The sequence below is a fragment of the Lycium barbarum genome, chromosome 6 (genome assembly GCF_019175385.1).
Source record: "Lycium barbarum isolate Lr01 chromosome 6, ASM1917538v2, whole genome shotgun sequence".
Taxonomy (NCBI): domain Eukaryota; kingdom Viridiplantae; phylum Streptophyta; class Magnoliopsida; order Solanales; family Solanaceae; genus Lycium; species Lycium barbarum.
In genome coordinates, this window is record NC_083342.1 from 135,491,325 (window position 1) to 135,509,291 (window position 17,967).

Genomic DNA, 17,967 nt, shown 5'->3' on the forward strand with positions numbered 1-17,967 from the left:
AAACTACAGAAACTAAATAAAAAATAAAATAATTATTATTCATAAATAAGTTTTAGAAGTAGTTAAGGCAAGTAAATTTCCCTAATTTATTTCTCTATCTTCACACAAAGATACTAGAACATCAATTTGAACACTTGGTGACAGTAAATTCAGGTGGGTTATCACTGGGAAACCTGATATATATACACGTTAGCATTTGGAATTTTTATAATGAGGTGTGTTAGCACCGATGTAACCAAGTACCTAAAAAAATCACAATAAAACTAATAGTATAATTAATAAACACATACTCAAGCTAGCTTTATTAACACCACATTTCCTGACAAATCACAAAGTGTTGACTAATAGTCTAAATAGATGTACAATGACGAATTAAGATTTAAGGGCATAATGATCAATTAAGATTAAGGGCATAGAACTTCAAATTTAATCAGAGTTCACTTCCGAAGGCAACACAGAAATTTTATACTACATCACTAATTGATCAATTAACAAAATCATTAAATAATTGAGAAAAAACCAGTCAAAAGTTGTTCCTTCCACTAATCACAAAGAGACTCAACACCACAACATTAATACTAGCGATAAAAATCATATCACAGTCCATTTCATGGACCTGATATTCAACGACAGCATACGAATCTAAAACCAACTTTAAATTAAAGTGTCGACCAAAAAGCGTAACACGAATATGCGAAAACATTGAATGCCACCTGTCATCATCTCCCCACAAAAAGCATTCAATCATGGGCGTAAATCACACGCTAACCAAATTAATTAACCATTTTGAAAACGAGTACACAACCAAGAATACTATATAGTCATAGATATTAAAGGTTAGAAGACTGTAGCAGCTAATTAATTGATATTAGCTTCGAAAACATGTACAGGAGTATTCAATGCACTGCAACACCGACAAAAATAGAACTCCCCATCACCAAAAGCATGAAAATAAACTAATACTAAGCGCAGAAAATAGAACCATATCCGAATAAAACACTAAAACATAATCCAAACTGACCAGAAACAAAACAAACTTAAAAAGATAAGAGCAACAGAGGGCCTAAAACAACAATCAACGACCACCGCTGGTGCATTCACGGGCAAAGTGACCATCTTCTCCACACTTGTAGCAGCCACCTCCACCGCCGCCACCACGACCACCACCACCAGAATATCTACCACCTCCACCACCACCGCCATAACCGCCACCACCACCGCTTCCTCCTTGGTCACAGTCCCTAGCAAAGTGACCACTTTCACCACACTTAAAACAGCCACTGCCTCCACCACCGCCGCCGTAACTACCACCACCACCACCATAACCCCCGCCCCCACGGCTGCCTCCACCATATCCACCGCCGCCGTAACCACTGTCACGACCACCACCATACCCACCGCCACCGCCGTAACCACCACCACCACGGCCGCCTCCTCCGCCGCGACCTCCACCACCGGATACAGCAGCACCGTCAGGTCCGGTGACGTCAACAGCCTTGGTTCTTCCGTCACTACCAGATTCAACCTCAAACTCAACAGCTTCACCTTCAGATAGGCTACGGAAACCCTCAGATTTGATACCTGACTGGTGAACGAACAGATCCTCACCACCATCATCAGGTGTGATGAAACCAAAACCCTTTTGGTCACTGAACCACTTTACGGTTCCCTTAGCCCTCTGTCCACTCTCATCTGCCATTTTTTTTCTCACAAACAGAAACCCTAAAAACCCTTTTGTGTTCTCTTCGGTATTGTCACCCTGGAATTTTTCGTTAAGGGTTGGTGAGTTTTATAGTGTGGCTGAGTGGCACGTTTTGCTGGGCCCAGAATAAAGTGGGCCAAGATATTTTTATTGCATTTTTTTGCGCGGATTGCCCTTCGTTTGGGGTGGTCTTCAAATTTTGCCCTTCATATGTGTGGTCTTTAAATTTTGCCATTTGCTTAGAAAGATGGGCGAATACATGACGTTCTGGGTTCGAACTCCCGCTCAGGCATAAAATAAAAAAATAATTTCGCAAGGTAGGACTGAGAAAATATATGCCGGATCCAGCATACAATCTTTAAGAAAAAAATTAAAGTTATGCCGGATCCGGCATAAGGCAAAGTCTGCCCCCTCCGGCAGACTTTTAGTTAAACATAACTAAAAGTCTGCCGGAGGGGGCATACAAAATTTAACTTTTGCCTTATAAGGCAAACTTACGCCTTATGAGACATACTTTTAGTTATGTTTTATGGGCACACTTTTAGTTAAGGCATTACTAAAGGTTTACCTTGAAAAGTTAAAAAAAAAATACATATATATGCTTCAAGGCAAAGTTTGCCCATAAGGCATAAGTATGCCCTCATCGGCATAAGTTTGGTAATTCCTTAACAAGTTTATGCGGATGGGGGCATACTTTTAATGGGAAAACTTTTATGCCGGATCCGGCATAAACTTGTGAAGGAATTATCAAAGTTATGTCGGAACCGGCATACTTATGCCAAGTCTGCCCATAAGGCATAAGTATGTCGGGTCCGGCATAACTTTGCTAATTCCTTCACAAGTGTATGCCGATGGGAGCATAGCGAAATTTAAACTCTGTCTTGCGAATCTTTTTTAAAATTTTGACTGTGTGGGGGTTCGAACCTGAAACCCATAAAATTTAGCGAAAGGCAAAATTTAAAGATTTTAAATATGAGGGGCAAAATTTAAAGACCACCCCAAAAGAAGGGCGAATTGCCCTTTTTATTGTGCTTTCTCGAATTAAATCGACGGCTTCAAATTCTTGAGGGAAACAGACGGTCAGGGTTGGAAATACGGGTAAGACCAGTGGTCAAATTTCAAATTATTTGGCGATTCTATCCTCCTTGTTCAGTGAATTGGAAGGAGTACTACTTTGCATATTACTGGGGATAGTATAGTCATTTCAAAGTTTTCTGCTTTTTCATGCAGAAAATGATGCTGCTGAATCTGCGTAGCGGTCAGAGAGTTGTCTGCCAAATATCAAATAAAATAGACCTGTAACGTATAGATACTAGGGGAGTGATTCCATTTTCATTCTGATCCAACAACCTCTTCCAATCTCATTATCAATGAACCAGTCTATGAATGTAAACTGATATTGAATTTAACGAAGAATTGGGCTGCACAACTTCATTCAATATCAGAGTATCTTATGTCTTTAGTTAAAAAATACTACTAGTAGAATTCTTATCAGCTTGTACTACTACTTAATATTCTAAATTTTTTACCTTCTAGGCTTCTACTGTTAGATAGTTTATTTGTCTAAGGAATTTGGTTCCTTTCTTTCAATTAGAAATGTAAAAAATTAGTGATATCAAAATATGTTACGAATGGCTAAGAAATCACGGTGGAAGACATGTTCGGAAGCTAAAAAATTAAGTGTAAGAATCTTCAATTTGGTTTGTGTAGCTATGAATTCTGTTCATAAATTATCTCGGTATAAATCCGTTGAGATTGAATTGCTTGATGGAGTAACCACACCAGTAATATCTTTACAAGAATTAAAATACTTCGACTATTAGTTGGACATATATTTGCATAGTTCTAATATAAAATAGATCATTTAAGCATACACAGATGGTGTTATATTATAAAGTCGAGTCAGAGATTCACTATCCATATATTAGATAGTCTTCACTTAAATGTATATTTCTTTTTTCTTTGATGGGTGAGAATGGGTCTTGATTACTAGAAAAGGTAAAATATTGATGGTGAAATTAGTAGACATTTAGATATAAATCGAGTGTTATTTGATAAAAAAAAAAAAACTTTGGTATTTGAAGTTATAGTCAAACAATGGTACTATTTGAAAGTTAAAATTTTTGTTTGAACATGCATTTCATTTGAGAAAAAATAAAGTTGTGTGAGTGGAAAAAAACTAACCAAAGAATCATTTCAATGCATAAACCAAACAATGTTTTTAAAATAAAATGAAAAAAAAAAAGAATTAACAAGCGTACATCCAAAGGGCCCTAATATTCGACACCTATGATATATTGAGAATATACATAATACTATATAGCAAATGGTGGTGGCAAATGATAGCAGTGGTTGACGATATATAGTAGTGGTAGGCAGTGGACATCTACTATATATACATAAAAAATAATTCTAAACATGTATAAACAGTATTTTTTTCGCCGAAGGGGGTTCAGAACCCCCTCGGCCCTATGTGGCTCCGCCCTGGTGGCAGATGGTGTTGATTGTCAGTCGTAATTGGTGGTTGTTGTGGTAATGATGGCTTGTGGTGATGACTACAAATGGTGACCCGTGGTGGTGATGACTAATTATATTGATTGGCAGCATTAGTGATTTGTAGTTGAGGATGGTGGTTGTGGATGGCGGGGTGGCGATAGTTGATAATGGTGTGAGCGATGACAGCTGTATGTAGACAATTGTGGGTGAGAACGGTCGATGAATAGATGAAATAGTGAATTATCATCTTTGCAGAAATCTTTGAAAAAACAATCTTACTAATGTTAAGATTTTCTTATAAATTTGAATCATTCAGATTCAGATGTATATTCAAAATCCATAATGATTGGTAACATAAAATAAAAAATTAATGACTGAAATTTAAATAATTAACATTAAGACTTTAGTTAAGTTTAAACAAATGATTATGATGCCATAATAAATTTACAACAATCTTTATTGATTATATGCACGTATAAGATAAATTCATTTAGTTTGTCTCTTGGAAAAAAATCTCCTAAGAAGTTGAAGAAAAGAATCAAAGATATTACCCATTACCATGGTTCCCACAAGTGTTGTGACAGGAACAAGTCAAAATGTAGTCAAAACATGTAGCTGAATAGTCATATTTGCCCATATGTAAGTAATGTCATCTGTATTTTTCATAATTGTTCCTTCTCCTTTTACGAATCCATATCAGTGTAGGATACTCCAAGATGCATCTTTTAACAAAGGACAAATAAATATCTAGAAATTATCAGGTCTAAATTATTGCAAGTTTGTTTGAAGTGATCTTTTTTCTATCTTAACATTCTTAATAAAGCAAGGGAAGCCAGCCTTTTTTTCTTTTTCTTTTTTTTTTTCTCTTGGGTATGAGCAGGTGATATTCGATACTCAATAGCTACTAAAAAAATTTCAAAGGCTCGAACTTAAACTTTTTAGTTAAGGTGAAATTCACTCGGTTAGATAAAATATAAACTTGTCAACCGATGTTTGATTTTAGCATTTGATAATTAGACTGTTTCGTGAGTCGCTTATAGTGTGTTCCTAATACATCAGTCCTACACCAAATTAGTGGCTAATCGATTATACGTGAAGAATAAATTTAAGCAACAACATTCAAAAAAGAACCAAAAATTGCAAATCTCTTCTCTAGAAACATGTCGCATACTGCATTAATTAACCAACACTAACCAGATCCATAAATAAGGCTAAATAAAAGATTTCAAACATGGGAAGGTGGGAGGTGGAATTGTTGTGACTCGCAAATTTACACATACAACTCATTTTGATCTCTCTTGGTCTTCATCCATCGTTCAACTCATAATGTTGTGCCAATTGAGGGTCTACTAGGCCTTTTAGCCCTGTTTAATTTCCGATATGAATGGCGATGAGCTCATAGGTGGTGATGGTGAGTGAAGTTGGCCGGAGCTGGACGTGGAGCGCCAACGTGAGGGAGGAACGGTGGTGGAGATCCTGGTGGAGGTGGACATTGGTAACACTTGGTGAAAAGACCAAATGTGTCAATTTGATGTATGAAATTGGTCATGCTAGCCCAACCACCAAATCCAAACCCAACAATCAGTACCCACACCACTACAAATATGTTTATTGTAAATGTTCCAGCCCAACGTCCCACGAATTTTGGAGGTTGCTCTACCGCATTCTGCATAACGGGAAGCTTATAATCAGCACATATTAACAACACACCAAGGGTATGAAAAACATAAACAAATAATTTAGGAATTATTACTCATACTATGTTTTAATTTGAAACTTAACCCTCACCCTCCATGGAAAATAAATGACTAGTTAGAAGTACAAGAATAACAAAGTATCTAATTTTTTTATGTAAAATTCAAATGATCTAAAGTTATATTAGAGACTATTAATTATTTATTCTAGATTATCGATCAATACTTATCCATAAGCTTCAAAATTTCAGTCAAAGTTGAAAGCGAGTTGGACTGAGATGTGTCACCTGGCGTTATGTGTTAATAGGCATATCTTTATGTTTGGACAATTCCTAATAGACATTAGCTCCAAGAATATATAGTTCTTTTTCATTTCATTTAAATCCAAGTACTAATACTGTGTGAGATGTGACATTACTTTTATTCCATCTCTTTATTCTCCATAGACCCTTGGGAATCATAATATAAGATTCTTTAATATATATTTTTTACTATTCTTGAAGTATAGTAGGAAAATAAAGATTGTACCTCTCGGGCAGCAGCAGATTTAAAGGTCAACATGTAAGCCATAGCTGGAATAATGTAGACGGTGAAACTAACAAGGAGTGAACCAACGGAGGAGTTTATAGGGCCAAAGAATGGGAAGACTATGGCCAGAAACCATATCGGAATCACCACCGGCAACCGCGCCGCCGCCCTCTTGCATAGGCTCTTGCAGTCGTGCATGCCTATTGCCTTCTCCCATACAAAATACAACGGTGTGCATGCAAATCCAAATGTTATGAACTGCAAGAACAAGTTAAAAAAAAAATAAAAAAAAATCAATGTTAAATTGGAATTATCTTAATTCTATATTAAAAGGAATATGTTAGTACAGGTTTCTAGGTGGAAAAATCAGGCAAATTTAAGGAGTCGTGTGTGTATTCAACCTTTAGAAATCATTTAGTAATATTATTAGTAATAGAGGCGACTAAAATGACATTTTAAAACGGATTGAGGTATTGCCTCCGTCTCAAAATAGTTGTCACGTTTCGCTTTTCGAGAGTCATCCTTGCAGCTAAATTGGATTAGATAATTTCAATATTTGTAAATTAAACTTTAGATAATCAATAACTATAAAAAGAAGTATTATGAGTTGCAATTTTCTCATATAAATATGGTAAAAGATGGTATATGTTAAAATGTTGGTCCAAATTCATCTAATTTGACTCTCGAAAACAAAACATGACAAGTATTTTGAAAAAGAGGAAGTAGTAATTAGAATAAGATATAGGTGATAATTAGTTAAGGAAAGTAAAGAGAAATGCCTGATGAATGAGCATGAGGATGACAGCCATGTCTCTGAAGGGTGATTTAGGAAGGAGAGAAAAGGCATTGGAGTGATCAAGCAGCAAATCTCCAAATGCCCAATACACTGATGCTGCTGATGGAAGAGTCAATGTCAACACATAAAGAGTTGCCCATAAGTAGATTGCCTTAAACTTTTGCGGTTTCCACATCGCGTGCATTATTTCACTGCCCAAAAATCACAAAAATTAGTACTGCTTCTTAACTAGTTGCCTACTCATAAATTAAGCATATATTAATAAAATTTTAAATTCTACATAGTGATAGGATAAATCCTATTTTAGGCTATCAAGTCATGTAAAACATAACTACATGTAACTGTTAATGAAAAATGAGATTAATAACCTGAACAATAAGATAACTTATCTGCTTAACATGTTAAAAAACATTGATAGTATAAAAATTCTTCACTGTAACTATATATAGGTTAAATTTGTAATATATATTATGAAATTTTTTATTCCATCTGTCTTGATATATGTGTCACACTTTCATTTTTAATCTTGTTCCAGTCAGAATGTCATATTTTCATATTTAGAAATAATTTAACCTTAAGCTTTCTATTTCATTGCTAATGATATGATTTATAGTCACACAAATATCTATGACTTATTAAACTACACATTTGAAATGACTTTCTTTTATATTTAAATATCGTGACTGGTCAAACACAGTCACATAAATTAAAAAGAATGGGCTAATATTTTAAACGTTTCTTTCGATGTACCTACAAGCTACTGACCTAAGGCTATCTTCATGCCCACAACCTAATATACTTAAATGCCTTTTACAGTTCACAGAACCTAAAAAATCCAGTTTGAGTAAATATCAAGATCTATTTGCGGTCCCTTTCATATTTATGATGGACTTAACCATTCTCCTTCATTGATTCAGTAACAAAAGCAAATGATTAAAATCACTTTTGCTTTTGTTACTGCATCAATGAAGGAGAATGGTTAAAGGCTCTGGACATAATTTAAAGGAACCATTAACCAAGGAAAAGAAGCAAGAATTAAGTCCACATAAATATGAAAGGGACTGCATGAAAAAAGAGTTCTGGCTTTCTAACTTGAAAAGGGTAAAAAGGATTCATAGGAAGTAATGACTTTTTTCTTCTCACGCCTGAGAAAGGCACTCTGGCAAATTGAAAAAAAAAAAAAGAAGCTGGAGCTAAAGTAAAAAAATTTACATACACAAATGCATGTAAAAAGCTAAAGTAAAGTTACAGGTGATACACACAGTTGTATGGAGAATAACAATAATAGTGTTTCGACAAGGATTGGTCACGACGTAGTAAATGTTAAGTTTTGAGGGAATTTTTAATCTTTTAGACAAAATAATAGTCCACTAGATGCTTCTTCAGAATATGTCGAAGCTATTCGAGGTTAAGTCATTTTCAGAAGAATGGATAGTATGGTTTTGACGAATCCACTAATTTGATTTAAATTCTGTATATTTATTAAAAATCAAAATCTAAATCCGTCTTTGATTGTTACTTAGTTTTATATTTTTAGCTTTAATTGATTAAAAAAAGGGGGGGAAACAATTTGCACTAAATTAAGATGATGCTCTGTCTTACACAGTAACGGCATGTCCCCCAAATGTGTAGAGAATATTTGTTGCTCCTGTGAAGTAGAGAACCATCTTTGTTGGACCTGAATGTTTAACCTCCTCGACCTGATTTTATCACGAAAATAATAAGAAGAAGAAGAAGAAAACATGAATTCATAATTATTAACATTTCAAAATTTAAAATATCACTTAAAATATAACTAATTAATTATTCAATCTCAGCGTATACGTATGGATGTGATTAAAGGTTTTCTCGACAGTTCACCTAGCTAGTTAGGATCTATTATTGCTTGAACTCTTCACAAATGTCAATGGATGTGTTTTGGATCCTCCAAAAGCACAGGCGGATCTAGCTTGCTAGGTGGGGGTTCGATGGGACCTCCAACTTTCGACACGGAGCATAAATTTATGTGTAAAAGTTTATTAAAACTGCAATAAATAATAGACATGAACCCATAACTTTTAAAATACAACGGGTTTACACTAAGAATCTTAAAGTTGAACCCAGAGAGTTTAAATCCGGGATCCGCCTCTGTCCAAAAGTAACATACTTTTTGAGAACCGGCACGGATACGACAACATTTTTATAGTCTGCTTAAACATAGGCTAGAAAATAGCGGACTAGATGTTCGTGATTTGAATTCATATGATCACAACTATTTATAAATTCAGAACTATAAAGATGTGGTATTGCTTAATTTAGTGATGGAGTTACTTAATTTAGTATTAGAGTGGATAAAGTTTAGTTACTTTAATATGAAAAGAAAAAAATCGTAAAATTATCTAATGACCAATAAAATTTGGTCATTGTATGTGAAATCAAACAAATATGTACCTGGCCATGGAGGAGTGATGCGACAGTAAGATACCAAGCAGTGTAAGTGGTCATTAATAAGCCAAGGAAAGACCAGATTCGATAGTTGTGGAAAGAGGGAATGAATACAGTAGTGGCACAACAAGCTCCGAATATATAAGTCCAAGTTCTTTTGTCCAAATTATCATTTATGTAATATATATTGCTGCAAATTTGAATAAAATATATGAGTCGATATATTGGCCATATTATAAATGCATATAAAAAAACAGAATGTGCACAATTAGAAAACTTAAACAAACCTTGCACAGGCTATAAGTTGAATGACAGATCCAAACAGAAGAAAAGTGCAATTAAACGCCAAGCCCACGTTCCTCCAATGTTTTCCTAGCAACCCGTCAAGAACTTCAAACCACTGTAAACAAAAAATCAAATAAAAATATTGGCATTAATTAAAATAATATACAAACTCAGAATGCATGTGAAAAAATGGATTTATACAGTTGTCCTTTCCCTTGCGTAAATTTAGTAGTAGTGATTTTCTGTCACAGACAAAATATCTAGCATTAACTTATATATTGTCGGAGTGTCCTGAAGTTAAATAAAATTAAAACACCCCTTCAAGACCAGAAAAGATTATTCACTTATGGTCATGATAAATGTGAATAAATCTAAGGATAAGTCGAGTTGTGACAATAAATTGGTGCTGCTTATGAAAAATTCTGCATAAGCTTACCTGAATGACGTGGTTGCGGAAATCAACTTTTTCTCTTTCTTTTCTGGTTCTGTACTCAACGTAGAGAATGCTAATGAGATAAGCAGTCCAACTGCCCAATAAACCGTAAAAGAGTTGAAATGAAACGCCAGAGAGCATTCCCAGTTGAGAAAATGAGTATGGCAGTGTCAATAGCACTTGAGCTACCTGCAAAAGAAAATGAAAATAAGTAAATTGATTTATCAATGTGTTGGAGAAAGAAAGAAAAATCAACAAAGAGAAATTAATTAATTAACTCACCTGATTAGAAGCACAGCTAAACCAAGCATCATAAGCAGAGCCCCCATGCCAGAATAAATTAGAGATTTTAGATTTCATGTCATTATTAGGCTTCTTCCCTTCGGTCTCCATTTCAACATAATTCCCAGCTATCACTGTTTCCACCACTTTGTCTGAAGACTCCATTTTCCTCTTCTTGTTTTCTCTCCTTACTGAATAGGTTCTTAAATAGTAATAGCAATGTATAAGCTAAAGCGGATTCACTACTAAAATAGGACTTACAAAAAGAGCTGGCTGTCTAGTAGCAAGCATACTTGTCTATGTCATATTTATATTGAGAGAAATGAATGTTAGACAATTTTGTTGGGTGGGCCTGTCGCCTTTCTAATTTCTCCTTTTTTTTTTTTTTTTTTTTTTTTGGGTTGTTGTTCTCCTTTTAACTTTTGTTTTTCAAGAATTTTTGGGGTGGAAAAATGAAGGATGAGAATTGGGGGAATTGAAATTCTTGAAGGGTGGGAATTCATGTGCTAACACACACGTATATTGTGGAATGCTTAGTAGTATCGAAACTAGTACTCCTAAATGCGAGTATGATATTTTACATTAAGAGGTCATTTGATTCACATATTAATTATGTAAGGATTGTTTTGCGTTACACAATAATGAAGGTATTATTACATATGCAGTAACATAGTATACAGAATTCCTATACAATTATCGCTTATTTTAGAGGACATTTTTTGTCATTAGATACTCAGATTCATGCATTACGCTAACACATTCAATTCCCCATGGTCAACAACAACAACATACTCAGCGAAATCTCACAATGTAGAGTCTGGGAAGGATAAAATGTACGCAGACCTTAATCCTATCTCGGAAGATAAGGAGGAATTCCCCATGATCATGGGTATATATATATATATATGGATTCTCGCCTAACTTAGGTAGGTGTTAGCACTGCAAAATTTAATAATTAAATTAAAGCCAACGAACAGTTATATTAAGTTATGTGATGATTATTCTCTTTTTACTACCAACCCAACATTATACAACTTATATGAAATACTTTGAAGTAATTTGTAAATTAATGCGATAAAGCAAACAACCCCTCAATGTTTAAAGAATTTTGAATCTTTCTGTGGATTAAAGATATATTACCTCTTAGAACTTACAAGTGGGTGTGCTTTGGAGAAGTGTATAGAAATCTTGTTTTATGTAGCTTCCAAGTAGAAACAGTTCAACTTTGCGAGCTTTGACGAATAGCGATGGTTTTTTGTGCCCAAAGCAGTTGTTCCTATGATTAAAGCTTTAGTTTTTAGCAAATTATTTGATTAATCAAATTAAACATGATTATTGTCTTCTAGTGCAGAACCTAATGTAATTATGGGAGCGTGACTGGCTTCTTCGCACGAGTGGGCTTCTCTTCATCCCATGATAGTATATGGAGCAATATATTTGATTAATATGGCGTAATCTATGCTTTGTAATTTGTATTTTTAAAGCGAAACTAATGAGTACTGACGACTGAATACTTGTGCCTAAAACAGGAAATGATGAACATTGAAACATTGCCTAATTCACATTGTACTTTAATAATTCTAATTTTGTCCTTGCATGATGTAATAATGACGTTAAATTCAATGTCATTAAGGGGTCGTTTGGTTTAAGGTATAACATGGGTTATACCGGTACTAATTTTTATACCACGTTTGGTATAAGGTATAGATTTATCCCGGGATTATTTTATACCTTGTACCAAACGTGGTATAAAAATTAGTGCTGGAATAACTCAACTTATACCTTCTTAACCCACTTATACTGGTATTATTTTATACCATCTTTCAGATGGTATAAAATAATACCAACAGATGGTATAAATTAGTCCCGGGATTGTAATCCCGGGACTATTTTGACCTCAAACCAAACGACCACTAAGAGTAATAAGCTCCTCAAAGTTCACACATCTTTTTGGGTTAGAAGTTTGGCGAACACCAATTTGTCCATTTAGTAGACTACTATCGCTTTAATTATTTTTTCTCAACGTGGTGTTTTATTGTACTCCTTCCTTCCATACTAAAACAGTTGTCACAGTTCTTTTCTTGAGGGTCAAATTGTATGAAGTTTGACAAACATTTTAAGATACATTTTTTACCCTATTGATATGAAAAACAAGTTATATTCATTTTTGTATAGTTTTTCAATATCTCAAATAATTTAATTTTGAATATTAAATTATTCTAATTTAATTTAGCACCAAAGATTAATCAAGTTTACTCTAAAAAAACTAAACATGATAACTATTTCGGGACGAAACATCTTATCTATTTCTTTTCCTTTATATGTTCAGTTCAAAATACTGTAACAAATTTTATATAATCAGATTACTTAAAAGTCACACGAAATGATAAGTACACAACTTAGAAGAAAGTAGATAATATGTCACTATATAAATCAAATTACATTTAGTGTAAAGTTTTTTTTTTTTTTGGTATATTATCAATCAGTAAACAGATATTTAAAAATTCGGTAAAAGAAGGGTTACTACAGGAAAAAAATATCTTATTAAGGGGGAAAAAGGGAAAAAACAATGGGAGTGGGATTAATTTGGGAATGGGAAGATTCGAAGAAAGAAACATTTGATACACTTCACAAAGTTGTAGAAGAACGAGGAAATATGGAGACAAGTAGTAAAGGAAAAGAGGGAATTATAACAAAATAGACCACATGATTATAGGCAAAGGGGCGTGGTCGCTTTATTGCAAGAAGAAGAAGAGAAAAAGCTGCTTTATTCACATGGCTTTGGGAGGTAACACCTTTATGGTCTCGAGAAATTCATCCAATCCATTGCTTCTTTCAATTTAATTTAATTACCATATTCTATATTCCACATTTTCATCACTGTGAAACTGAGTTTAGTAGATCAAATACTGCAGTTTTAAAAAGTTATTCTAGCATATATTGAATGTAGGCAATTGCTTATTGTTGGTTTTCTTACACAACTTAGTGTATGTGTTAAGTGTCACACGTTTGAAAGGAATGAGTTGCTACGTTGTATCTTTATAAGATCTTGAATAACTTGTTCCTGCCCAAGTTCACGGAACGTTTTGGTCTGACCTGCCTTGTTAATTTATCCATTGAGTTATATCATCATTGAGCCTAAAATACTCATTACGTATGAAGCATGAACATGTCTATATCTTATAAAACTCTTCACTTTCTTTTCACGTTTCGACGTGAGATTCACTTAAGATATCATATGCACCCCTTATTTTGAAGTTTGTCGGTTCTTTTTTGTGACCATCTCTCGTCAGCCCGTCCTCTGTCATGGGCGTATAACATCCTAACCTTATGAGTTAGCTTTTAAGTTATCACACCAAGGCGCCGCTATCTTCCTAATATAATATCAAAAGTCAAGAATCATCCATATTCTTGGCTATTGGGACCTCATGTTATATTCGTCAAGTTTCAGATGTCAGTCTTGTGCGTACAAAAATTACTAAGTGTCTCACATTGGTTGAGAGAATGAGTTATTATCTTCTTATATGTCATTGGACAATCTTCACACCATGAGTTAGACACAACATTCATTTTCTTCTAGATATAAAACTTAAACTCTTTCACTATTTTCAATTACGATTAGATTGTTTTATGCCCCAATTACCCATAAAAATTCATGCTGTCCTTAATATTATCGTCTTCATAGATTTTAGAGACATACGGACAAACTTATTTTTGGAGAATTGTTAGATCATGTGCCTTTGGAACTGAGCTTTCTCGTGTAATTCCTTCTATGTCATCTTTATCCTTTTTCCACCAAATGTTTCTAATGTTAGAATTTGTTATTTTGCTAAACATGCTTCGTAATAGGTATCAATATGTAATGAAATTTAACACAAAAGCTCCAAAACCAAGACAAGAGAACAGAGAATAAAAGGACAAATGCTTTTATCATAAAATGAAACAGCAAAAAGTGTCAAAAGTTAGAGAATTTCACCATTCTCTCAGAAAAGTTTGGGGGACTAAATAGAGCATACTGATTGCTCGAGCAAGACAAAAAGAAAAATCACAAAAGAAAAAGTGCTTAAATTCAGATTTGCTTAATTTGCACTTTTATTTGTTTAAAAGGTAAGATGTTTTTTGTTACCATTCAGTCCCCGAGAACCTTTAATTATATGTGGCCTCTGCTTCTTGCAGAGGTCTTTTTGAATTTGAATATGTCACTTAGAGTTATCATTAATGATTCGTAATGTTATGATGGTGAAGCATAATGAGGTCAGATTTGTTTTAAATCAAACTTTCAACCTAATGAAGCATATTCATGGTAATTGTTGAGGGTTAAGTTCACAACTTTATTCACGTTAACATTAAGATCACAGATCTATTTTGTTACACGACATTAACTGAACTTTTCTTAGTATAACAGTAAATTCACCAAATTATTTATGTCACATTTTAATAATTGAACTTAGTCCCATAATAACAGTAAAAGCCACGAAACTTTACTCATCGTAGCAGCCTAATGCTACAAAACTTAAGTGCTGAACCTATTAAGTTTAAATTTTAGATTCGCCACTGGTTATAATGGGTAAAAATTTAGTAACTTTATTGTTATAGTAGTAAATTACATTCAATTACTTTAACGCGATAAAAAACAATTCTATAAATTTACTATGAATATTGCTCAATGACCATGCTTGGATGAACTCTAATTGTTGATTATAAACTAAAAGCGAAAACTGGGGATGGAATAATTATAAGTAAAGAGAAGTAATACAGGCAATCCCTATTGAGCAGATACATACATAAAAGAGCATGATGTTAAGGTGATCAAATTATGCAACATATTGATGTTTGTTGTTGGATAAATTGGAGTTCGAAATTACCAGTGATAATTCTTTTTTTGTCACGCTCTGCAGACATGACATATATATTCATGGGACCAGAAACATTCCCTGATATCTTTTGTCCCCTTTTGACTGCTAAATTGTTCACTCTCGCTTGTCTTAAATTGTAGCACATAAATTTACACTAGTTTTAATTCCTATTGCTCTAATTCTACTGCTAGTGTTAGTTACTCCTCCGTTCCATAATATGTGTCACTTTAGTAAAATAAATTTGTCACATAATAAGTGTCACCTTAGGAAATCAAGACATAAATTGATTATTTTTTTTCAACTCTATCCTTAGACAAAAACTTACAAGTTAAAGTAACATTTAAATGATGATTGGAAAAATCACATAGTAACTTAGTATTGTTGGATTCCCAATGTCAAAAGAATTACTACTTGTGCATGCTCTAATCAAGAGAAAAAATAATTTATTTTGATTATATAGGGATAATTTAGTAAACTTCACATTGCATTATTGGTTTCTTAATATGCATATTTTTTGTTAAGATGACACTTATTATGAAACGGATGGATGGAGTACATATGAAAACTTGGTTTCATTTTATTCTTCTTTTGGCTAACAATTTAACTGATGGCTGAAGTTTCTAGTCATTGACGGTGGTGGACTGAACATTACGTATTTTATTTCTTTTAGTTAACGTTGCAGATTTGTTGTCCCGAGAATTTCAGAGAATGCGTAACATTGAAAACAAAGGAAATAAAAGAAAAAAGAATTAAAAACCTCATCTTCTGCAGCAATGATTTAGTAAAAATGTATGATCAGAGCTAATTGATGTATAGTTACTGCCTGGTTTGTGAATTCAAGAGCATCCCTTATTGGATAAAATGTCCAATTCGTCATCTCTTGTATTTTAAGGTTAGGATTTGGACTTACCTTAATTGTTTGTAACATGAAAATGATAGTGGTTTGACATAAGTTGTTAATCAAATATAAACTTTGATCCTAATTGAGTATATACGCACTAAGTAAGACACACTAACTATTGACATGTGATGAGTACGAACTATCTTATATCTTATATATATATAAAAGCAGGACATAGGTCTTCTGACGTGGCACGTCTCAAAAGCTTAGAAAAACATTTATCTTTTTTGTCATTTTTATAACTTTTACTATATTTTTTAAATTTAAGTTAAAATATTAACTTTGCATCCTTTAGTAACTGATGAAGTGTTGCCTTAACTTAATCAGAACGGCATAACGGAACGGTAACTTGTTTGAAACTAATTGTGATAACTAAATTTTTAAAAGGTGCCGCGATCGTCACCTTCGCTGCCAAAATAGAATGGACCTTTAGGTTTTAATCCCAAACATCACATTTGTTCACTTGTCTTTGTTTTGTCCTTCTTTACCCCATTAACTCTTTCCCTACCAAAGTTTGCTATGGAGAGCATCATTATAGCATACAGTAAAATTCTCTACAAATTTAGAGTTATTGTTGTTCAATTTTCATTCTTTGTTTTTGTATATCACTTGGTTCTGAAATTATTTATGTCATATTAAATACGTTTCCACAAAGTTAAGTACTTTTACCTTTTAATATTTTGAAATAATTTACACGGTTCAACTTCAAATTTTAAATACTCAACGTATATGCACAAAGAACCGTTCTACTTTTAGTTTTAATTCAATGATTTGACATTCATTGTAGGCTTTAGCGAAAAAGTTATCTAGAATTTTGTTTATCAACGAGTAACTTATTCTTGCAAACGGAAAAGTATTTTCTGAAGGATAAATTTCACATTTTGGATATTCAAGGTAAATGCACAAATATCCTTTCTACCTTTAGTCTTCAATGATTTGACGCTCATTTTTATATTGTAGGCTTTGGAGAATTAAAAGGTTATGTACAATTCAGTTTATCAACAACTAACTTTCTCTTGCAAATAGAAAAGTCTTTCGTGAAGGTTCAACTTCAGATTTTGGTTACCCAAGGTAAATGCACAAATATCCTTTCTACTTTTAGTCTCACAAAGATCCTTTCTACTTTTAGTCTTAGTCCAATGATTTGACGTTCATTTTCATGTTGTAGGCTTTACCGAAAAGGTCATTTAGAATTCAGTTTATCAACGAGTAACTTTCTCTTGCAAACATAAATGTATTTCATGAAGGCAATAAACTACGGAGAGGCTGGAGGTCATGCATCTTAAAAGTTGAGCTAAGAATATAATCAATCAGTCATTTAAAAGGTAATTAACGAGGCATTAATCCATATATGCATTGAAAATTTGTTGATGTTTCTAAGTTGACATGTAATGTGATAATTCAAGAAAATAACATGTTAGAGTAGGTTGTATGATATTTATAGAGAGCAAATTTTTTAACGATATATGATCATGTTGGATACTTACTAATTTTTCTTCCTTTAATTTTTATCATTATACCTAACGTAATAATAACATGCTTTTATAAAAACATGCTTTAAATGGGTTAC

At 33.5% G+C, this 17,967-nt stretch overlaps 2 protein-coding genes across 2 annotated transcripts; both read right to left on the minus strand.

Annotated features, from left to right (window-relative positions):
• Positions 1 to 848: 848 nt before the first annotated feature.
• On the minus strand, positions 849 to 1,783 carry LOC132599303 (glycine-rich protein 2-like). The gene has a single exon (XM_060312610.1). It carries the CDS (start codon positions 1,697 to 1,699, stop codon positions 1,076 to 1,078), a length of 624 nt encoding a protein of 207 aa, XP_060168593.1. The 5' UTR covers positions 1,700 to 1,783; the 3' UTR covers positions 849 to 1,075.
• Positions 1,784 to 5,346: 3,563 nt separating this feature from the next.
• Positions 5,347 to 10,934, minus strand: LOC132599304 (auxin transporter-like protein 5). Its single transcript, XM_060312611.1, has 8 exons — positions 10,641 to 10,934; positions 10,362 to 10,547; positions 9,928 to 10,040; positions 9,647 to 9,830; positions 8,819 to 8,916; positions 7,200 to 7,407; positions 6,421 to 6,678; positions 5,347 to 5,864 (listed from the first exon to the last, which is right to left on the minus strand). The coding sequence occupies exons 1-8, from the start codon at positions 10,803 to 10,805 to the stop codon at positions 5,595 to 5,597; spliced, it is 1,482 nt and encodes a 493-aa protein (XP_060168594.1). The 5' UTR covers positions 10,806 to 10,934; the 3' UTR covers positions 5,347 to 5,594.
• Between the last annotated feature and the right edge of the window lie 7,033 nt (positions 10,935 to 17,967).